Raw genomic sequence first — 25,638 nt, 5'->3', positions numbered from 1 at the left:
AGAATACATTAAATATAATGTTTAAAAGTTAGGTTAGAAATAGAGGTTAAGTTAAATATATTTTCAAGCCCATTTACACTGCACAGTATACCTCAATGCATTTTCGAAGCTTGTTATTAATTAATCGTACCCCATCAACCTAATGTCACACGATGAATCGTTCCAGTGTAATGTTTCCCGACGGCACGTGACCATTGTTGTGCCCTCGATTGTAATAGAATTACGAGAAGCTTCACCGTAACCCACCATGGGGTCAGCAAACACTAAACACCGTGAAAGGAAACTTTTCGAAAAATATGTACTGTTGGCTTACACAACACGCAATCGGTGGTTCTCGATAATCAAGTTCTAATTCGTGTAGGCACTTCTGCACGTGGCTTTGCTTCACACGCGAGCCTGGGGTTAAATTAAAGCGGGAAACGTGAAGTGCTTTCTGATTAATAAATTCGAACCGTGTGCTTGTCATGCAACGAATTAATTATTTATTGCTCATTCTGCACGATTTAATTGTATCTTGCAATGTTAGATTGTAAGTTTAATACGGAGAAAATATTTTATTTTTTTCGCGTGCACATAGTTTTGGAAATTTTAGAAATGGGAATGGGGAAATTGTGGTTTGAATATTTTTTAAATGGTGATGTTCATTAATGACGACTTTGGGGATTTGTATTGTGACAGGGACTGTTCTAGGGAATTACCACGCACTGTGTACTGTTCTCTATCGCCATTTTCTCTAGGGAACCTTTATTATTCATTGTTATACGTATCTTAGTTACCAATACATTCTTTAGTGCTATAACACCATTTTTCAAAGAGTAGATATAACAAGAAGCGACACTAGACAAGAAAACAGAGAGAGAGACAGAACTAATTTAAATGCCCAAATCAAAAGAATAGAGGGTGCGCATATGCATAGTGTAGAAGTATGGCGGTCGAAAAAGAATAGTTTAAACCTGCATATTTACCAGTAATTTATTTGTAATAAATATTTTGTCATATCTCTGTAACACATTCATCTGTAATTTCTTGTGATATATAGTTTTTCATTTTCTTAGAAGTTATTTGTAATAATCAATTCCGTAATACATACTCTTCAAATACATTTTTTAGAGCAATCATTTTGGTATATTTTTTTCTTTTTCAACTTTTCGACGCCGTAAAATTGATAAAAATACCTCAAAAGACAATATTAGTAATATACAGAAAATGCATTACAAATATATTCCAAATTATTGGAAATTGACATGAAAGTCGATTTGCTCGATTTAAATTTCCTGCTCGTTTGTACAACCAATTTAAAGGGACAGTTTTAGAGAGATCAAAGGTACAGAGAGTGCCGGCTCTGGTTTACTCTGTGCTATAATGTTCTAGAGAAACCTGTTCCGCTAAATATATATCAATAAAAGCTAAACAAAACCTTGATATTAAATTAAACGAATTTGAACTCTCATCGAAACCTAACCTCAATTTAATACCTAACCTCACTTTACATTTAACCCCACAGTGTTACATTATGTGGCACACCATATACACACATTCTGAACAAGAATATTAAAGTAGATAATCGAAACGCGTTATTTTACCTAAAGAAACTTAAACTATATCTAAAAGCAATACATTAAAACGTCACGTCCACGATCTTTAATCATTGAGTAGTGAATAAAGCTATATATTCCGACCGTTTAATAGCGGAGTATATTTACGTTGGACGAAGAAGTAGCCTCCACCCTTGAACACTTTCCCCTTCCGCAAACAGACAACGGGATAACGTTTGGTTACGTGATACCTAACAACAAACTTCGCTTCGAATTAATCGAATTAACCGAATTGTAGCGATCGGTCTACCCTGTCGTATTATTTTTAGGTAAAATTTCAATTTTCCGAATGGTTCATTTTTTTCACTAGTTTGGTTCCGGAAAAGAGTGCGAAATTTAAAATGCGATTTGGTTGAATTCGCGGATGCTCGTTAATTGGCTATTTCTATATTGAAGAGGAAATACAAAAACAAATAAGGAGTAAAGTAATGTAAGTAATTTCAAGGATTTAAACACAGTTTCATATCTTATTTGTTTCTCTATTTAAAAGTTACTAATATCCATAAATTTAACAAAATTGCATTTCAAATTTCGCGCGCTTCCGTTCAAAAATTGTATTCGTATACATGAACATACATATGTAGATATCTGTAAATTACAGTGGCATTCGGAGAAAGTTATAATTCATGTAACGCAACAATTAGCATGTTCAATCCCAGAAATACACCTGCATACATATCCACCCTTCCAAAGTGTGTAACATTACAAGCTTAGATCCTGGAGTGTTAAGATCATCGGCACACACCACACGCGATAAAGTTGTATATCGAACTAACAAATCCGATGGCATAGATCTCTGTCCTTCCGAAATGTGTAATAGGCGGTCGAGTTTGAAAGTGTAAACGCGGTACAAATTCCGCGATAACGAACGTGGATACCGGCGCTTATCTCGAATGTGTAATATTACACGGTCGAACTCGAAAGCGTTAACGGTATACTTCCTACCGTATCGATGACTGGGATTTGAAAAGCGACCGCGCACGCAGATGTCCCGAAAATGAAAATACCGGTCCTCAGGCCGCTGTCCCCCTTTCGCCCCCCCTGTTTTCGTCGATTCGTCGAAGCGAGAAATAACTGCAAATAACGTTCGGGGATTACTTAGTTACCGCAATACACTTGTGGCTCTGTATTGAGGCGATGCAGTAACCGGGTTTTCCACTTCCTCGTGTCTGTGTACTTTTGTGACGGATATCCTTGGATCTGTGTACATGTATACACTCAGGAACCGGTAGGAGAGGGTGGCTAGGGGGGGAGGGCGGAGAGAGGGTGGAGGGATATTTGGGTGAGTCTCTTCACAAAGTACGGATCTATCCTACTCGACACGTTCACCAACAAGGGGAGAATTGAAAAGCTGTCTGGCAATCCGGATGGCTTATCCTGGCTCGACCCTTCTGTATCTTCCTTTTTTTTGGACGTCCTCCACCATTCCCTATATCTCACTCAACCCCTCGTTTACCTCTTACGGATAATTATCGCTAATTGTACTTCTTTCGCAGATACAAAGGAACGAATTGTTGCTGTTTTCTGTTGCGAACGATAAACGAAATTAAGCGACACGATCTAGATTATATTAATGTACTTCTAAGTGCATTGAACCTTGTTGTACATTTTCGAATGATATGTTTAATGTAACCTAATCTGATGAGGTTCATTTCCTATACGTGTATTGACCGTTTCTTGTAATTTGATGTTAATTAAGTTTAAATTAGATTAGGTCTGTTTAAAGTTACTGACTGAAGTATCTGACTCGACCTTATCGAGGATCTTCCAATCTTTCTTTGAGTTTTGAAACAAACTGTACATAACCTTATTTAGTCTGACCTGAATTCTGTAATAATTTTACTTCTGATTTCTAACCTAACCTTATTGACAGTCATTTCAAGTTTCTGATTGAACCTCATCGAGTGTTATTTAATCTAACTTAGACCTGCATTCTACAGAAACTATGAATTCATTAATAATACTACGTACTAACCACTTCTAACCTAACTTTACTAACAGTAAGTTCCTTTGAATTTCTAGCTGAACCTCACCTAACTTTGTATAATTCAACTTGGAGTATCTTGGACTCTTTAGCAACTAAGAATTCTTCAATACTACATACTTTGCACTTCTAACCTAACTTTACTAACAGTAAGTTCCTTTGAATTTCTAGCTGAACCTCACCTAACTTTGTATAATTCAACCTGGAGTATCCTGGATTCTTTAGTAATTAAGAATTCTTCAATACTACATACTTTGCACTTCTAACCTAACTTTACTGACAGTCAGTTCCTTTGAATTTCTAGCTGAACCTCACCTAACTTTGTATAATTCAACTTGGAGTATCTTTGACTCTTTAGTAACTAATAATTCCTCAATAATACTGCTTTCAGCTTCTAACCTAACTTTACTGAAAATAGTATGTTCTGAATTTGTAACTGAATCTAACCTAACCTTATTTCATCCAACCCAGTCTACACTGAATTCTTCAATAATTCTACTTTCAACTTGTAACCTAACCTTAAAGTTCCAATTTCTAACCGTACCTTTCACAATTTTACCTAACCTAATCTGCTCTGTACTCCTCAACAACCAGTTCCTGAATGATCCTACTTCTATTTTGAACTAACCTTACTAACCTTACTAACCTAACTAAGCTTTCCAATCCCCTCTCAAATTTCTGTCTAAACAAAAAATTGAATAAAGAACTCAACACTCCAAAAATATATCATAATATCGTAAATACCTAATCTAAAAGTAAGCGAATTGAATCGCAAACCGTGTAGTAACCTCAACTCAATGTAAATGGTGAATTAGAACGGGCGATAATAATTAATTTTCGATGGACGGCGACGATAGAAGGCGTGCGACACAGTTACATTCAATTTCTGTCGCTGCCATAAGTGTATCCACAGCGCCGGGAGTATATTACGTCCAGTCGATAGCGTCAGTCCGTTTAGTTCGTACGGTTACGGAGTATTTACTGACACAATAATTATCGCAATTGACGAGGGCAGCCGCGCGAGCAGTCAGACCGCAGAGTAAATTCTAGGGACGGTCGAGTAGTATTACGTGGCAGGAATCTCTCACCCTCTGCAACCCTGCCAGCTATTTCTTGCCTCTAGGTTTCTATGACGATTTGCGCGCTAAATGGCGTTCGCCCGGAGTCAATCCTCGTGTAACGATCATTAATATTAGCAGAATTTGAAGCTGGGTGTTCCGACAAAAATTAGACTTCTGTTACGAAATAAATGATTATGTAATTGACTCACGTTAAATTTCATAAGAGATCATTTATGTTGTATAAAGCTTGAAGTTCGATAAATAGTAGTACATAAACGTTTCATTGAGATACTTAATGCGGAATGACTAATTACCGGCCTCAAAGCAATGTATAAATGCATTTAGTAGCATCTGTACGATTTCGTAACTGCACCTTGAAATTGTATTTATGCTACATCAATTTAAAGCTGAAAGTTTAATGAAAATTAGCTTTAATACTCATGCAAAATAGTTGGTTAACAATAATCGAGAGTTTTGAAACATTGTTTTAATTTGGTAACGTGGGAATTATTTAAAATGGTGCTTGTAGTAAATTAGTTTGGAGCTTAATGTTCAAACAAAAATATAAACGTTCTCATATATTTAATGCACAATCGTTGGCTTCAAAGCAGGGTTTCGTGCAAATAATGAAAATCTTACGTTGACATTTAGTATGATTTTATGATAGAAAAGTAGCATGAACTAATATTTATGGTACATCATTTTTGAGCTTAAAGCTTCATGAAAATTTGTACATAAGCATACTATAGATATCTTTAATACAAAATGGTGGATTGTCGACAGTAGCGTGCTCTAATACTCAATTGCGAAACGTAAAAAGTCTAATGCAATTTCATGACAGAAAAGTATTTCAAAACTACACTTACGATACATCAATTTGAAGCTAGAAGTCTGTAGAAAATGACTACGTCATCGTTTAGTCGATATTTTCAATGCAAAATGATTAGCTATCGGCCTGAACGCAATATGTCAGTCACTATAAACGGTGAAATGTGCTCTATTAAATAGCTATCGTATAACATGATTTCATGACAGAAAAGTATCATAATCTAACGCTTGTGATACATCAATTTAAAGCTGGAAGTCTATAAAAAATGTCTATGTACTCGGTTAGTCGATATCCTCAACGCAACATGGTTAGTTGTCGACCTCAAAGCAATATATCAGTCACTATAAACGGTTAAATATGCTCTGTTAGATAGTTATCGTATAACGCGATTTCATGACAGAAAAATATCATAAAATAACGCTTATGATACGTCGATTTAAAGCTTAAACATTGACAAAAATGTCTGTGTAGACGCGCCATTAATATCTTCACTACAAAATGGCCGACTGCCAATTACATCAGACAATAGACTCCTGTTACGTAATTGCATATTCGATTAACTTTGAAGCATAAAATGATTAATATAATTTGACGATACGAAAGTATTTAAAACGAATATTTAAACATATAAAACCGCACATCGTTCCGAATATAAAAATTGAAATACCGGTCGTTAAAAGAGTATTTAAAAGTTCGTATAATCTGGAATGTTGAAGATCGTGCATGGAACATCGTTACAAATAATCTGAGCGATTTTTTTGTTCGCATTTCACATTCAACTAGGTCCGAATCGATCGGAAACTAACGATCGGTATATGAAAACAGCAATCTTTGCATTGATTACTCTGGAAAAATGAACGGGCCGGTGTGTGTTGAAGCGTCGGTGAAAAGGCGTCGAAATTTTGGTGCAATCGGGGATAAAACTCGTTAACTCGGTTGCTGTGTTCACATCAAAATTCTCTGAGAGGAGGATTTTGGGAAAAGTTATTTCATAACTCGCACAGAAAATCGAGAAACTGCAAATAATGTTTACACAACGGTGAATGATAAAATGACGCATTAAACCAATCCCCGAATGAAAAGGATAACGAAATTTTAAAAAAGTTAATTTGTACGGTGAAATAAAATTGATACGAATTTTAACAAATTATAAATTTTAATTAATTACTTGTACAAATAATATAATTGTATAAGATGAATTGTATAAACAATTCACTTAAGGAGTGTACCGTTTAGGAAGTGGGTTTATTTCGACGGAAATGTTACCAGGTTAACTTTTTCGAAAGATGGTTGTAGATGGAAGTTGCAGTCGATTTAATCAAAGAGTCCCGAAGGGTTTCAGGGATATAAGGTCAGGTGGTGGCATTTCGTTGCGTGCGGGGAGAGGCTTCAACGGTACTCACTGCTCCTTTAAAATGCCAACTAAATTTTCTTAATTAACGTTTGGTAGTGATCGAATGTAAAGTGGGTCTGAACAAATGTCACGTTTGTTATAGTCAAGAGCATTTTTATTCTCTCGAAGACCCTACAGCGAAAGAAAGCACGAAATTCATTTTAATAAATTATATTTGTACACATTTCTACTTTTAAGTTTATTAAATATTCAAGTTTATTAAATATAAGTTTCATAATAACTTATTACATTTGTGTAAAAATAACACATTAGCAGGTGTACGTATATACTTATGTTTTTATTAAAAAATATCATTTGAAATTGTGTTAGAGAATGAATTAAATTATTTAAGAATTTTCAAAACATATTCAACAATTTAAAGTATATTATTAATGTATTTAACAATAATTGAAAACTAGTTTAACCTAAGCTTATGTAACATAAAATAATACTAACCTAACATTTAACATTTTCAATCCTTAATATAACCTAACCCTATTGTACTGAAAAACAGTATTAATATACTAGTTCAATTATTTAAAAATTTCCAAAAGGTCACTGAGACCTTAACACAGTTAAAGTACTGATTTGCTGACAGAAACTTAATCTGACTTAATTCTTACTAAAATGTAAGTAAACCTAACCTAACATAACTCAACCTAAATTACACTATAATATCCCCAAAACATAAAACAGTGAATGGATATACATAAGAATTCTCAGATGTGTAAACAATTTTGAAGCATTTAGAAAAACGTAACCTTACCTAACCTAACTCTTATAATTATTAGACCATAAAAATTCCTAAAAAATGTAACCTTAATCTACACGCCGTTAGAACCTTCCTAACAGACCAAAACCTAACCTAATTCTTATAATCCTTAAAACCTAAAAATTTGCAACCAAATGTAATTTTAATCTACAACCAGTGAAATCAAAACTTCTCCTAACCTAACCTAACATAACATAACCTAAACTACACCACAATATCCCAAAATATTAAACAACGAATCCATATGCATAAAATTCCTCAAATAAACAATTTTAAAGAATTTAGCAAAACGTAACGTAACCTAACCTGATTCTTATAATTTCTAGAACATAAAAATCCCTAGTTCCGTTAGAACCTTCCTAACAAATCAAAAGCCCAACCTAATTCTTCTAATCTTTAAAACCTAAAACTCTGCAAAGAAATGTAACTTTAATTTACAAGCACCGAAATCAAAACTTCCCAAAGAAGAAGAAGTAGAGAAATCACGTAGGAAGAAAAGCGATAAAAAGAAAATCGTGTCCCTTCGAAAATCTAATGGCTCTCTAGACAGTCGAATCGCAATTAAAAGTTGCGGTCGAAACTAACTAAACCATCCAGAGTTTGATTTAAACGTTCCAAACCCCTCTCCTCTTCTTCTACGTGACAGCATTTAATTGCGTTTAAATGGATGAGAGGCAGAGGAGGAGGGCTGTGAGTGTCTTCGTGGATCCTCTAGCGGAAATCCGATGCTAGGAGACCTGACATGAGTTGGATGTTCGTTAATCACGATCAGCCAAAAAGGATCTTAATTGACCAGAGGAGCATTGCACGCCGATAATCGCCTCGTCCTTATTTCTCTGCCACTCGAATACATCAAACGTTCCACTTTACTTTTATCCGCGTCAATTTTCTCCATCAACGAAAGAAATTACGTGTTTTCGTTCGAGTAGTTACATTTAGAGACACTCGTTTAACTGTACGGATAAATGGTTCTGGTAAGGAGAGGTTAGGTCTTTCCCGCGCTTTTTGGAGGAACTTTCTAACCTAAAAGATGTTCTTGATTCTTTCTTGTAAGATGATTTTGATCTGATGATTTTAGTGGGTGTAGAATAATATTTTTGGGCGGTTTGATTGTAAAATATGTGATGATTTTAATTGTAATTGTGGTGTTAAAATGTGTGGTAACATGTGGTAATTACATACGTGGTGATGATTGGTTTTTCGACCTTTTTAGGTTCGTAGATTTCTAGATTCACAGATTTCTAGATTTACTAATATCTAAATTCCTAAATTCTAAAATTGCTAAATTCCAAAATTACCAAATTCCTAAATTCCCTAATTCCCTAATTCCAAAATTTCCAAATTCCAAAATTGCTAAATTCCAAAACTACCAAATTCCACAGCTTTCAAATTCCTAAATTCCCTAATTCCAAAATTTCCAAATTCCTAAGCTTTCAAATTCGAAAGTTTCCAAATTCCAAAATTACCAAATTCCTAAGCTTACAAATTTCTAAATTCCCAAATTCAAAAATTTCCAAGTTCCTAATCTTGCAAATTCCTAAATTCCCTAATTCTAAAATTTCCAAATTCCTAACCTTGCAAATTCCTAAATTTCCAAATTCTAAAATTTCCTATTTCCAAAATTTCCAAATTCCTAAGCTTTCAAATTCCAAAGTTTCCAAATTCCAAAATTACCAAATTCCTAAGCTTACAAATTTCTAAATTCCCAAACTCCAAAATTTCCAAATTCCAAAATTGCTAAATTCCAAAACTACCAAATTCCAAAGCTTTCAAATTCCTAAATTCCCTAATTCTAAAATTTCCAAATTCCTAACCTTGAAAATTCCTAAATTTCCTATTTCCAAAATTACCAAATTCCTAAGCTTTCAAATTCCAAAATTTCCAAATTTCTAAATTCCCAAATTCCAGAATTTCCAAGTTCCTAATCTTGCAAATTCCTAAATTCCCTAATTCTAAAATTTCCAAATTCCTAATCTTGCAAATTCCTAAATTTCCAAATTCTAAAATTTCCTATTTCCAAAATTACCAAATTCCTAAGCTTTCAAATTCATAAATTTTCAAATTCCTAAATTTTCAAATTCCAAAATTTCCAAATTTCTAAATTCCCAAATTCCCAAATTTCCAAGTTCCTAATCTGCAAATTCCTAAATTCCCTAATTCTAAAATTTCCAAATTCCTAACCTTGCAAATTCCTAAATTTCCAAATTCTAAAATTTCCTATTTCCAAAATTACCAAATTCCTATGCTTTCAAATTCCTAAGTTCCCAAATTCCAAAATTTGCAAGATCCTAATCTTACAAATTCCTAAATTTTCAAATTACAAATTTCCAAATTCAAAAATTCTAGTACTCATTATTATCCTATATTCCAAAATTCTAAGTAGTTATTAAAACTACTTAGACCACTCAGATTTAAAATTTAAAAGATTGAATTACAAAAATATTATTAAACACTCAACATATTTTAATGTCCAGTTCTATTATGAGTACTAAGTAATTCAGACTATTATTTAAATTTTAATCATTGTTTTTAATTGTCCATTATATTTCTCATGAACGAAAATTGCACGAACGCAAAACAAGCAAAGCTGATCATAAAATGGAACTATGCATCCGAGTAAAGCCGACATTATATGCAACATAATCAATTCCCGGTATAATTCCACAACACGCCACGAATTTGGTCAAGATCAGCCGACCGGAAGTGATTCGACTAACACGATTGCGTACTAACTTTACACTCGACGAGTGGCTCGCATTCCCCCATCTAAACTTGTACAAATCTCACTTACATCCTATTATTTCAGCCCTCTTGACACCAGTATGCTTATCAATTTTCATAATTGATCGACTTCTCTCTGTTATCAGATCATACTGTCTATTACAAATTTATTATTTTTGGGACATCAGATATTGTATTGCAAGCTTACGATTTTTTGGTTTGGGATTTTGGTTTAGATTAGGATATCTTTATGTGGTTTTGAATTTTAGAGAATATTAACGCTTTGCGCTCGAGAGGTGACTCACAGTCACCATTATATTTAATACAATAATTCTAAATAAGCATTTTTTAACTGATTCTATAACATGACACGTTTGATGTATAAACATAGTGAAACAAACAATAGTGGAAATTATTAGTAAAGAAATAATAACTTCAAGAAAATTCATTTAACTTTTTAACTAAGTTTTAAAGTTGGTGTTTGTGAACAGTCAAATTACCTTCGAGTGCAAAAGGTAAGGTGATAGAGGTATTATATTACCTCTGGTAGAGGTTAGTTTAGAAAATACTAAATTTAGTGTAGGGATCTTGCTGTGTTTTAGGTTTGGTTCAAATGCAAAAATATTTTGAAATTTAGCATTTGAAAATATAATTTCTAAAATTCCAAAATTGTAATATTCCAAAGTTTTGAACTCCTAAATTTCCAAACTTGCAAACTCCCAAATTCCTAAGACATCCATCTGATTCTTCCACATCCCCAAAGTCCCAATCTAAAAATTAAAAAGAAGTTATTTCTAAAATCTAAAGAATTTGGAGACCAAAATGAAATTTCCAAAATTGCAAAACTAAAATTTCAAACTTCTAACCTCCCAAATTCCTAAACTTACAAATTCCCAAAACATCCATCTGACTCTTCGACATCCCCAAACCCCAATCTAAAAATTAGAAAGAAATTACTTCTAAAATCTCAAGAATTTGGAGACTAAACTGTAATTTCCAAAATTGCAAAACTAAAATTCCAAACTTCTAACCTCCCAAATTCCTAAACTTACAAATTCCCAAAACATCCATCTGACTCTTCGACATCCCCAAAACCCCAATCTAAAAATTAGAAAGAAATTACTTCTAAAATCTCAAGAATTTGGAGACTAAACTGTAATTTCCAAAATTGCAAAACTAAAATTCCAAACTTCTAACCTCCCAAATTCCTAAACTTACAAATTCCCAAGACATCCATCTGACTCTTCGACATCCCCAAAGCCCCAATCTAAAAATTAAAAAGAAGTTACTTCTAAAATCTCAAGAATTTGGAGACTAAACTGTAATTTCGAAAATTGCAAAACTAAAATTCCAAACTTCCAACCCCCAAATTCCTAAACTTGCAATCTCCCAAGACTCTCCATCATCCCCAAACCGCGAATTCTTCCTCCAATGAAAAAGAAGTTCGTTCCGCAGCAATCTGAAACCACATTCGTACAAAAACCCAGATAGCAGCTCGTCGCTTATGAATTAAAATCCCTCGATCTTGATACTCGGTCAATCAAATCACCGTGCAAAAAGTTCCTCCAACGCGGTGGCCAATTCACTCCAAAAATCCGTGGACGCTCGTGTATCAGCGATGGGCAAATTTAAAAAAAAGAACCCGCACGGTCAAAAGTTTTGCAGTTTAAAATCTGATGGCGAGCGAAATAATGGTAGAAAGAGGAGGAGCACGCGATAGTGGCGAACGAACGAGGGGATGTTCGAGCACGCTACGATTGTTTCTCCATAATCCTTTATTGGATCAACGGGGCTGAAACAATTGAGAGAGCTATAACGCAAGGATGGGCATGGTTCTGGTACATGGGCAGACGAGCGTGTTGGATTTTCGGTATGGCCCGCTTTGGAAAGCCTCACCCAAAACTACCACGCGAATGCTCGGCAAAAGGGTGGTGGAGACGAGACGAACGATAGATGGTGGGGGAGGAGGTGGTGGAGGATTGATAAGCGAGGCTGGGTTACGATGATGGCAGAGGGAAAGGAATTCTACCTACTTTGCCGGCTGAACGGAGTTACAAATGGAAGAACGCAGAACTCATCCGCAAGTAGAGATTCAACCCTCCCCGTTTTTCTGCATCTCCATCTTGTTTATGAGCAAATTTACCGATTCGACTTTACCTCGTTTTACTAGTACCTTCGTTGTCGTGCATTGGTGTTCTTTATTTCATTATTTCTTTGGCTCAAGATTAACTATATTTATGGTAGGACTGGTTGCTGTTCATCGCTATTTTTATATTTTTGACAAAATTTTCGCATTACAACCTTATGAGGATTTTTAATTTTTGTTAACATTACAAGAGAAGTGAGTGAAAGTATTTAACATATGCAGGTATAAGTATACTATAAATATCTTTAATATGAAATGGTGGATTGTTGACAGTAGGGTACTCTAATACTCAATTGCGAAACATAAAAAGTCTAATGTAATTTCATGACAGAAAAGTATTTCAAAACTACGGTCGCGATACATCGATTTAAAGCTGGAAGTCTGTAGAAAATGAATACGTCATTGCTTTGTCGATATTCTCAATGCAAAATGGTTAGTTATCGGCCTCAAAGTAATATATCAATCACTAATTGTCATTATATGTATAAAGTTTCTACGATGTAGCTTTGTAGATAGTGTTTATATAGAACGCGTTGACAAATGGTAAATTTTTAATAAAATAATAAAGGATTGTGATATCTGAAAGGTTAACTTAATCTGAATTTTGGAAAATTGTAAAATACAACAGGAATAATTGTGTTAAATTACAAAACGCAGAACTCATACGCAAGTAGAGGTTCAACCCTCCCCGTTTTTCTGCATCTCCATCTTGTTTATGAGCAAATTTACCGATTCGACTTTACCTCGTTTTACTAGCATCTTCGTTGTCGTGCATTCGAAATTGGTGTTCTTTATTTTATTATTTATTTGGCTCAAGATTAAGTATATTTATGGCAGAACTAATTGTTCACTTTTTAATAACATTATCAAAATTGACTTCCCATTCCACCCTTATGAGGATTTTCTAATTTTTGTTAATATTAAAAGAAAAGTAAATGACAATATTTAAAGTTGGTACAGTTGATGCCATTTAAGGTCATGATGATGTTTAATTGTACTCTTGGTATGAAATATATCGAAAATTGATAAATTGTATGTAGAATAATAAACAGGGTGTGATATTTGAGACATTGGTCTATTATGAATTTCAGAGAATTCTAAGACACCAGAGAATAGTTAAAAAATTATTTTGAGGATTTTTAGAGATTTGTTTGTTTAAAAATTTTTAAAGAATTGTAAGAATTGTAAGAATTGTAAGAATTGTAAGAATTGTAAGAATTATAAGAATTATAAGAATTGTAAGAATTGCAAGAATTATAAGAATTATAAGAATTATGAGAATTATAAGAATTATGAGAATTATGAGAATTATAAGAATTATGAGAATTATAAGAATTATAAGAATTATAAGAATTATAAGAATTATAAGAATTGTAAGAATTATAAGAATTATAAGAATTATAAGAATTGTAAGAATTATAAGAATTATAAGAATTGTAAGAATTATAAGAATTGTAAGAATTATAAGAATTATAAGAATTGTAACATACAGGAGTAGCTGTGTTAAATTATAATATGAAAATTGAATTTAGTAAAGCGTCAAATAAAAACTATCAACTACAACTCATCTAAAAAATTCTGAAATCAATTTTTAAACCTAGAATCAGTAATTATCAAAGTCTCCGCAAAAAATAGATCCCGCACTCAATTACTATGGTTAATGAGAAAGCAAAGCAGTTAATACTCAACGTTATCCTCAAAAATGAACACTCTCAAATTACACGGTATGTTCGCTTGCTTCAGCGTTTCATGTTTCCATCGATTCTCGCGATAAGATTCGATGATTAAATCAATTCCCTGGAACAGCCGCGTGTCGGGCATTATTTAAAAATCAGCGTATGTACATCAAGGCTGTTGTACGTTTCGTGACGGTACAGTTCAGGAAAAATAAAAGTAACAGGGAAGTAACACGCGAGGATGCATATTTAAAGATTTCCAGGAGTGTACCTGTGTTACAAAACATGTATGTTACAAAATGGTGGTACGATAAAAAGATAGAATATTTATTTAATAAAATTGAATGGTTTTGATGATATATTATTTAATTTTATTTATTAAATAATATTATCTAATATTATTATTTAATATTATTTAATGAAACATGGCGTGAAATGTGGATTAATACTGTAAATGTAGATGATCCATAAATTTTGAGGTTATGTTGTAGTTATACTCTTTTGAAAGAGTAGAAAAATTTATATTATAGAGAAATTCACTTTATTGTGATATTATATTGTACACATATTGTATCTTACAGTCATATTTATTTTATTGTCACTGTATTATGCATTATTGTGTATTGCACTCATATTAACATGTATATTTATTTATCACACATATGCCACTGTATTATACATATATTATGCAGTCATATTTATCTCATATCTGCAAATTACATTACATGTTTCAATAACTAAGTTTTCATTGTTGTTTATATTGCATTTTTCATAAACTTTTCATGAATTTTTACTGCAGCTTTATTATTCATTTCGAAATATCAGTTACATCGAGTGTTCTAAAAGTTCGTAGTTATTTGTGATGTCAGATTGTTCATATCTTCAAACGAGTTCCCAGAAGTTAATCAATGGTTACAGTGAATTAATTGTTGCCGAATGTCTATTAAGGTTAGGATCATTTTGTTTAATTCCAAGCTGAAATTGTTGTTCGAAACGTTATGTCGAGGTAATCGCGGAGATGCACGATTCGAGATACCGGGTCGAGTAAAAGCGATTGCAAGCGTGACGCCTCCATCGAGCACTAATGAAATATTCAAGCTAGGTGTAGGACGATTACATTGTCACGTAATGCCGTGGTGGAAGCCACCCCGATTACATTTACTTTGTTACCCGCGAGAGATTGGTCACCGGTGTTTGTTAACGACGTTCATATCACCATTAATGTGTACCACACAGACATTCACCGTTATCGATTACAAAAAGTATTCGTACAACAATCATCACTTTACGTTCAACAAGAAAGATATTCTTTCGATTGAAATTATAAACAATTCTCGTATAAATTTATCTGGTAATTTATAATATATTAAAAAACTTGCTGCCAATAAACTTGTAAGTGCAATACAGTTTGCAAGTAGAACAAAAATCTGTTTAATGTAGAAAATCAGAGATGATTTCATGACAGAAAAGTTTCTTAAAATTACACTTCTGATACGTCAATTTAAAGTGTAAAGTCTGAAGAAAATTTTAGTATAAATTCTTCGTACATATTCCATAAACAAAATGGCGAATCAGTAATGAAAACAATTACATTTTTATGTATTAAATGGTTGATAACAGAGTAAGATTCTGACGTGATTTTATAACAGAAAAGTATTGTAAAATGGTGCTTATGATACATCATTTTAAAGGTTAAAGACTAAGGAAAGTGGCTGTATAAGCATTTCATTCCGATACCTAGTGCAAGTTGGTTGTTCGTCGGCCTCAAAGCAATGGAAAACATACTACGTATAAACAGTGAAATATATTTTGTTACATAAGTAATGCCTGATACGATTTGAGAGAAAAATATCTCAAAATACGACTATGATATATCAATTTAGAGCTTCTGGTTTAATATGAATCAACGTATAAACGCTTTTTAATATTCTTAATACAAAATGATTGATTGATAATATTACATGAAGCCATGTATGTATTTTAAAACATACGCAGCTTTATATAATTTAATGACATAAAAATGATGTAACATGACAGTTATGATACATCAATTTGAAGCTTAAAGTTCAGCAAAAGAGACTGTCTAAACGTTTCATCGATACTCTTAATGCGAAATGAATAGTTAGCTTGATAGCAACATCTGTTGTTGTAATAAAATATACTCTGTTAAGTAATTAACATCTGACATAATTTCATAACAGAAAAGTATTGCAAAATACCACTTATAGTACATGAATGTAAAACTTGAAGTCTAAAGAAAAAGACTACGTAAACGTTTCATCAATATTCGTAATACAAAATGGTTAGCTATCGGCCTCAAAGTGTCGGTTGTTAAATAGCGAAACGTCTCTATATAAACCAGTCAGTTTGCAATAAAATTTTGTGATGAAATTTATGATACACGTATTTAAAACTTAAATAGAATTTAAAAGGAAAAAAATGAGAATATTTTTGCAAATATAAATTAAAAATATAAAAGATAGGAAAGAAAAGTCGTTAAGTATATATGGAACCGTATGTCTATCGATTAAAATCTACCCCTTCTAATGTTTCGACTCGTTGAATTATTTCACAATAGATAAACCTACCCTCTTAGGCCCCCAGCGCTTTTCGTCAAGCTCCTCTGTACACAAAACGTAATTACTTGGAATCCCAAACACCATGAAAATTTGATCGGCGTCTTGCTCGTCGCAGGCCATTAGCATCGAACAGGCGGCACAGAATGGTATTAAAAAGTTTAATTAAATGCTGCCTTTCAACGTCGTATGGGTCATCGTATTAAACAATAGGGCAATATAGTTACTTGTATAACAATAATTATATAACTTAGTCTGCCCCTTTAAATTGGTTGTACAAACGAGCGGGAAATTTAAATCGAGCAAATCTACTTTCGTATCAATCTCCAATAATTTGGAATATATTTGTAATAAATTTTCTGTATATAATATTGTCTTTTGAGGTATTTTCATCAATTTTACGCCGTTGGAAAGTTGAAAAAGAAAAGGATAAAAATGATTGCTCTACAAAATATATTTGAAGAATATGTATTACGGAAATGATTATTACAAATAACTTCTAAGAAAATGAAAAAATATATATCACAAGAAATTATAGATGAATGTGTTACAGAGATATGACAAAATATTTATTACAAATAAATTACTGGTGAATATGCAGGTTTAAACTATTCTTTTTTGACCGCCATACTTCTACACTATGCGCATGCGCACCCCCGATTCTTTTGATTTGGGCATTTAAATTAGTGCTGTCTCTCTCTAGGTTTCCTTGTCTAGTGTCGCCTCTTGTTATATCTACTCTATGGTTTATCTTTATTAATCTTGAAAATAGAAATAAATCTGTCATGTTAAGGCCTCATAAAAAACTCCTCCAATAGATACGTCCCTGGAACTTACGACCATATCCGATGCAATGATAGAAAAATAACTATGTATACGATGTCAAAACCGATAAGAGGGTATAATGGGAACACATTTACCGAACAAGAGCAGGTGTTCGATGGAAGATACCCCATGCAATCGGCACATATGTTGCTCATAATATCCGTGCAACCTCGTTGGATCGGCGAAAATCATGAAAGATCGATTCGTCGTGGTGCACTGTAGATATTTGAGGCCCGTATGCCGCGGAACCAAAACACGAAATAAATAAAATTTCGTTCTGTAAGATGATAAGTCTCGAGTACGTGTACCGATATTTCAACTTTTTCACTGCCCCATAGACGTACGCTCCCCAGGGCGAATTGTCTGAATGATAGATCTCGGACTAGATGCAGAGGGTCGAAACAATAGAAGAAGAGAGATTATTATATCTGTTGGACGTGATGTGCACAGATGTTGCGGTTGCCTTTATAAACGTTTCTTTGATGACGAACTATTAACTATTTATGATTAAATGTGAAGCGGTATTCGTGTGGAATATATTTTTTAAATAATTTTAGAATGTGGTACGTAGTTGGACAATTATTATATAATAATGGATAATTGTGAAATTGTAAAATGCTAGACAATTATAGAATTATAGAATGTTAGGCAATTGTAAAATTATAAAATGATAGATAATTATAAAATCATAAAATACTACATAATTATACAATTATAAAATACTAGTCAATTAGGAAATTATAAAATGCTAGACAACTATAAAATTACAAAATACTAGATAATTATAAAACTGTAAAATGCTAGACAATTATGAAATAATAAAATACTAGATAATTATGAAATTGTAAAATGCTGGACAATTATGGAATTACAAAATACTAGATAATTATGAAATTGTAAAATGCTGGACAATTATGGAATTAAAAAATACTGGATAATTATGAAATTGTAAAATGCTAGATAATTATGAAATTATAAAATGTTAGGCAATTGTAAAATTATAAAATGCTACATAATTATAAAATCATAAAATACTACATAATTATACAATTATAAAATGCTAGTCTGTTATGGAATTATAAAATGGTAGACAATTATGACATTACAAAATATTAGATAATTATAAAATTGTAAAATGTTAGGCAATTATGAAATTATAGAATGTTAGGCAATTGTAAAATTATGAAATGCTAGACAATTATGAAATTACAAAATACTAGATAATTATAAAACTGTAAAATGCTAGACAATTATGAAATAATAAAGTACTACATACAATTTAAAGAAAGTACCAAATAGTTATAAAATTGTAAGATACTAAAGAATTATAAAAATACGAAATACTAAATTTAGACAAATTAGTAGTAACTCTACAAAAAATTTATTCGGCTATTTTCATAGTTAAAGAAATGTAGAGTCTTGATTATTTGAGGCCATGTAAACTGAGTCTAATTTAGGTAATTATACACTGTACAAATAAATTTAACAAAGTTTTAAAACTTTCTGTTTCAGGAACGAGAAGCTGAAAAAATTGCGGAGGAAGCAGCAGCCATACGCGACACCAAACCGGAACTTCAACCTGCAAGGAGTCCCGGAAGCTGGCAAGGAAATAACTTCTATCGACATCTGAATGCAATAAAGGGTATGTTAAAATATAACAGCTTTACCTGACAACTTTATCTCTAAAATCGCTGTAAAATTTCTTTTGTAAACACAAAAATATTATTATTATTCTTACATATTCTCCACAAACATAACATTCAAAAGAATCATTTAAAAATAATTTAAAAGGTGATCTTTAAAATTTGAACATTACTTTACGATTTTAAGAACAATTTAAAAATCACATTATTGTAAATGAAAACTTTAATATGAATGAAAAGTACAGATAGGTTAGGTGAACAACAGTGAGGCAATTGATGGATTATGTTTAAGTTATGTTATATTGTATTGAAGTAAATTTCAATGAAGTTGTGTTTAAATTAAGTTGAGCTACGCTTATGTTCAGTTATACTAAATTAAATTCAAGATAAGTTAGGTTCATTACTTTCAGGTTAAGTTAGGTTATTTTAATTCAAATTGTGTTTGTGTAAGATAGATTCAAATTAATTTAGGTTAGGTTAGACTCAAAGCAATTTATCATTGCGTTAAATTCAAAATAAGTAAGGTTAAATTACTTTCAAGTTAAGTTAGGTTACTTTAATTCAAATTGTGTTTGTATAAGATAGATTCAAATTAATTTAGGTTAGGTTAGACTCAAAGCAATTTATCATTGCGTTAAATTCAAAATAAGTAAGGTTAAATTACTTTCAAGTTAAGTTAAGTTACTTTAATTCAAATTGTGTTTGTATAAGATAGATTCAAATTAATTTAGGTTAGGTTAGACTCAAAGCAATTTATCATTGCGTTAAATTCAAAATAAGTAAGGTTAAATTAGTTTCAAGATAAGTTTGGTTACTTGAGTTTAAGTCACAATATATTAAGTTCAGGTTAGGTTAATGTAAATTATATAAATGCATACAAGCTTTAAGTATTTTATAACCTCGCAATGAAAACATAGCTTAAATTACGTAAAATTAAATTAAGTAAGATTAAAATTATGCACACAAATTTCTGCACAACATTGAAAAGCTTAACTAAAACTTCAAAAGTTTACATTAACTCCCGTACATAAAATGAACACATTTCCCAGAAACAGACACAAATAATTTCCTCTTAATACGAAAGTTTCAACATCTTCGAGGAATCAATCCGCGGACAACGAAGAATCAACTAGTTATCCGATGAAATTCTGTGAAATAATTACCATTAGTTTGCCGTATCGCTGGAAATGGTAAATATCGTTCAGTCGGTGCTTAATCTCCCCCGACGTTCCACGACTATGGCTTCCTAATATTAGTAATTGGTAATTAGCACGGCACCAAGTGGTTCACGAGGAAGATCGGAGTTTCGATTAATTAGAATAATTAGTCGCGTCCGTAGTGTTAAGTGAAAACGGAGGGTTCCCTCTCGACGTCCAAATAGAGGGGGTGGATCTTGGAGACCGTAATAACAGCCAAAGGGGTTGAGGGTTGAACTCCTCCCGACGAGGAGGCGTGATTTCCACGACGCTTGCGCTTTTCCCTTCAGAATTCAAGAATGGCACGATCAAAACGTTCCGCTTGCTTTTAATCCTTTCATTATTTATTATAACTTCGTTTTCTATAATATACCTTACTCAAAAAGTTATTTGTCGGTTGACGTTTAATTTGTGGCAATTTATTTTTCTTCAAATTATTGACAAACTGGAAGTTGTATTTCAGCGATGGAAATCTGTGGAAATTTTTCACAAATTTCTTGGAATAATTATTCCAAAATATATCACATAATTTTTACAAATTTTTAAGTTACAAAAACCAAGTTATATCAAAGTTTAATGTAAACAAATGGTAAAATTGTTTATTTCAATTATTTAACATAATGTAATTAAACATCCACTTTTTGAGGTGAGTTACAATTCAAAAAGTTAAGATGGGTTACTACTAGGTTAGGTTATTAACCTAACTTGTTACTTAATAACCTTGGATACTTAACCTAAATAAACTGACATAAACTAAATTAATTTAGACTAACTTAATTTGATTTTAGTTAAATGCAAAGGCCATTTTATTTATTTAACCTAATTTATTCTATGTTGATAATTTAACAAATACTATACTTTTGACAATTTGTTTCTAGTTTTCAAAAACGTTGCTTTAATTACAGATTTTAATTAAAAAATTTCAGTAGTATATTTTTTGTTAAGAAATAAAAATGGCCCTATAAAACATAATCTGTAAAATAGTATAGCGTCTCTATTTTTTAATAACTAAACAGCGATGAAATATTAATTGTAAGTATTTTTAACAAGACGTAGAATTTTTCAGTAGAACGCCATTTTGTAGAAACACAAGAAACCTGCCACCATTTTGTTATTTTTCAACCGAACAAGAAACAAAGAAAATTATGAATCTTGCCATGCTCTCAAACAAAAATAGACAAAGAAAAATTTATGTTTCTCAACTAGAAACAACATCTAAAAAATATAATAATTTTTTAACTGATCAAAGTGACCTAACCTAACTTTTTAACGCAAATGCACCAATCGCAAAGTAAATACCTGCGGCTTCATTTGAAAGTTTTCCTCGGAATCGATATAAAAACCTCATGAAAGAGAAATAATATTGCAAACGAAGCTAGTACATCATTTTTATCTCGCGATAAAAAGGAAAAACTCGAAAAAGCTTTCATTAATTGATATCAAAGAACACGATTCATCTTTTTGATCCTCAATCTCTCGATCAACATTTTCAATATTTTGTTGGTCGATTCATTGGCAATTCTATTTGAAATGAATAAATAAATGAAACGGTTTTTCGATTTTGTTTGCCTCCTTTGATTCGCCAGGCCAACTCGTCCCGGAATTTTGTTAATTTTCAACAATTGATGATTGCAGGAAACGAACCGACGGAGAGAACAAGCTCGAATTGTTCCGCTTGCCATCCACGAGGAATATTTTACGGTCAAATCCATAGCCCGTCTGCGTCCACTAATTAATCGACACGATTGGAGGGGAGAGGGCGCACCGGGGGACAGGGGAGCTGGCGGTGGTAGAAAAAGGAAAGAAGATAGCGAAGTTGGAAGTGAGAGAAAGGGGTAGAATGTAATTCAAAAAAGACACTGTAAATTAGGGGTCTTCGTATTCATCACGGACTCGTTCAATACCAATTACGTCGAAACACAATGATCTTTTGAAATCATTATAGGACTGTACCATGCTATGTGGACGTAATTTATTCGCTTTATTAATTATAACATCGTTTTACGCAGTTATTTTTAATTTATTTTTGAAACTGAGAAGAATTTGGGAGAAACGATTTGAATTTCGCGCGGTTTTGGTATGGTGGTTATTTAACAGATCGTAAACGATTATTATTAATAATACGTACTGAAAGAGTATAATATATTTGTGAAAAATATCATAACTTCGAATTCTTAATTTCTTTTAGAATTTGGAAGAATTTGCATAAAACGAAGTTTGAATTCCGCGCGTTTTTAGTGTGATGGTCACTCACAAAGCCGAATAACTAATTGCCATCAATAATACTTAATAAAAATTTATTATATATGCTTGAAAAGTGCCGTGACTTTTTTATTCTAAGTTTCTTTTACATTTTTTATGAATTTTGAGAAAACAGGATTTGAATTTCGCGCGTTTTTAACATAGTGATCTCTCAAAACCATGTAAATGATTACCATCGATATTGTATAATAAACAACCTACAATATAATGCATAAAGAATATTATAATTTACATTTTTTACTTTTTGTTATGGTTTAAACAGATTTTGCGCGAACGCAATTTAAATTTCGCGCACTTTTAGTATAACTGTTACTAAACACGTGATGCCATCAGTAACAGTACAATATTGTCTAAAAACACGTTAAAACTTTCAATTTAAAATAGTATTTATGCATAATATTCAATAATACACTATGATACTAATCTCTAGTCAATTTTAACCTATAATAATTAAAAATTTAACTTGTTTTAGCATAATTGAGGTTAAGTCCACATATTATGGTACGCCTTGTACACAGTGTAGCCAAGATACCTGAATCACACGCAAAACTAAACCAATACATCCAGTTCTATAACACCCAGCGAATGTGAAATTAAAAGAAACTCAAACTAAAATTTCACAAGAAGCTCAAAACTTGTATTTCCAATGAAGATATATGTATAATCATTACGTTTCATGCACATAGAAAATTGCACCCACGCTACTTTGTAATGAAACTTATGAAAATTATCATAGGCTTGTAAATGGCGGGAATAAACTTTGAATACAGTGATAGAAAGTTAATTTTTAGCAAAACATACTTGTTCTATTTAATTCCATTAAGGATACCGTTTATTTTCGTTAAGGCCCTTTAAATTGTAACAATTAGTCTACTTGCAATTATTAGTGGTATTGCGAGTCGACATGCTGTGCAATATAATCTTTCTGATTATTAACTCTGCATTAGTGTGGTGAATGGTTAATAACGTAGAAGAAGGAGAGAATCATGTGGTAGCTTTGGGGCAAACGTGGGCAATGTCGGGGCTCTAATGGGCTGAGGAATTCGATGGAGTGCCCGGGAGTGAGCATGGCGTAGGTGGAGGACAAACATAGGGATGTATCCCACTATTTGGGTTTTTGGGATTACAATTTCAGATTCGAAAGGTTTTAAATTACCAAATTTCCAAATCCCTAATTTTCTAATTCCTTAAATTCCTAAATTCTCAAATATCCAAATCCATAAATCGCCAAATCCCCAAATCCCTAAATTTCTGAATTCTCAAATTCTCAAATTCCCAAATTCCCAAATTCCCAAATATCTAAATTTCTAGATTACTAAATCCCCAAATTTCCATGTCCCAAAACTCCTAAGTTCCAAAACTCCTAAGTCCTAAAACTCCTAAGTACCAAAACTCCTAAGTCCCCAAATTTCTAAGTCCCAAAACTCCTAAGTTCCAAAACTCCTAAGTTCCAAAACTCCTAAGTCCCAAAACTTCTAAGTCCCAAAATTCCTAAGTCCTCAAATTTCTAAGTACCAAAACTCCTAAGTCCCCAAATTTCTAAGTCCCAAAACTCCTAAGTTCCAAAACTCCTAAGTCCCAAAACTCCTAAGTCCCAAAACTTCTAAGTCCCAAAATTCCTAAGTCCCCAAATTTCTAAGTCTCAAAACTCCTAAGTCCCAAAACTCCTAAGTTTCAAAACTCCTAAGTCCCCAAATTCCTAAGTCTCCAAATTCCTAAGTCCCAACACTCGTAAGTCCCAAAATTCCTAAGTCCCCCAAATTTCCCAGTCCCTAAATTCCTAAATCACTAAATCACTAAATCCCCAAATTCGCAAAACACGAAATCCCTAAATTCCCAAATACCAAAACGTCCAAATCTCAACGGTCCCAACTACAGGGCAGCCCAATGAGCATTTTCGTGCCCACGCCCGCCCCAAACCTTCCCCATATCGCGTTCTATGCTCTCGTTTCTTATTTATTTAATTCCCTAGTAATTATAATGTACAGAGGACTCGAATACGTTACTTCGACACACTAGTGCAGAGTTTGATTAACTTGTTCAATGAATGGCTGCAGTTTGATACGCGAAATGTTCTGCATATACTAACGACGATACGTAGATTAATTAATAGATCTGTATGGAGGATGACGTAGGGTGCCAATGAAATTTTTGAGCGACATCTCGAGCGACAAATTTCTTCTGCTTTTTATCGTAGAACGATGTAACAAGTACAGCTGTAAGAAACAACGCGTAGATTGTGTGCGAGAAGTGTAACAAATAGACGGCAGCATGCGGAAACACTATGTGTAATCCTGATAACAATAAAAAGATCCTGATCACTGGTGTATCCAGACATTGTCTTCTTTATTTTCTTGTTTAACCTTGTTACTGAACGTTTATAAAGAAATTTTATTATAAAATATTATTTCTGCAAATAAATAACAATATTCAATAATGTAGCTTTTAATTGTACTTTTTTTTAACACAGAAATAGTCATAATTTAAAACTAACCTAATCTAAACATAATGTTACTTGAATCTAATCTAACCTAACATTTACGTTGTGACTAATATATGTCAGACCTAACCTAACTCAAGCTTAACCTAATCTGGACTTCATTTAAGTGTAACCTAACCTAATTTAAGTCTAACCCAAATTATTCTAATTTTAGGTTATGATTCAAAGAATTATATTGAATATACAAATTACCTGGGTACCTTATTTTGTTAATTAAAAAATTATCAATAAACAATTATAACAATTTCAGATATTAAAATAATTATCATTGTAAACGATAACATTGTGTTATAAGTAACTTTTTAAATGTGCATAAATATCTTAATTTAAATTAACAATTAAAATAATATAACGTTAAACCTAATATTGTTCCTGTTCAGTTAAATATATCTTGCAGCATTTGAAATTCAGAAAAGCGCGGGAAAATATGCAAATTCAAAATAGTACTTAAGTAAATAT

The 25,638-nt window shown here is 32.4% G+C and overlaps 1 protein-coding gene across 1 annotated transcript in view; it reads left to right on the top strand.

Moving 5' to 3' along the window:
• Nucleotides 1-25,008, top strand: part of fuss (SKI family transcriptional corepressor fussel) — a 31,101-nt gene extending 6,093 nt beyond the window's left edge. Inside the window, exons 5-6 of the mRNA XM_012283557.2 lie at nt 19,091-19,220; nt 22,053-25,008. Coding sequence (XP_012138947.1) covers nt 19,091-19,220; nt 22,053-22,153 — 231 coding nt within the window. The 3' untranslated portion in view covers nt 22,154-25,008. The remainder of the gene's footprint in view (nt 1-19,090; nt 19,221-22,052) is intronic.
• Nucleotides 25,009-25,638: the final 630 nt, after the last annotated feature.

This window comes from Megachile rotundata, chromosome 6 (assembly GCF_050947335.1).
Source record: "Megachile rotundata isolate GNS110a chromosome 6, iyMegRotu1, whole genome shotgun sequence".
Taxonomy (NCBI): domain Eukaryota; kingdom Metazoa; phylum Arthropoda; class Insecta; order Hymenoptera; family Megachilidae; genus Megachile; species Megachile rotundata.
This window is presented reverse-complemented; position numbering and strand designations above follow the sequence as displayed.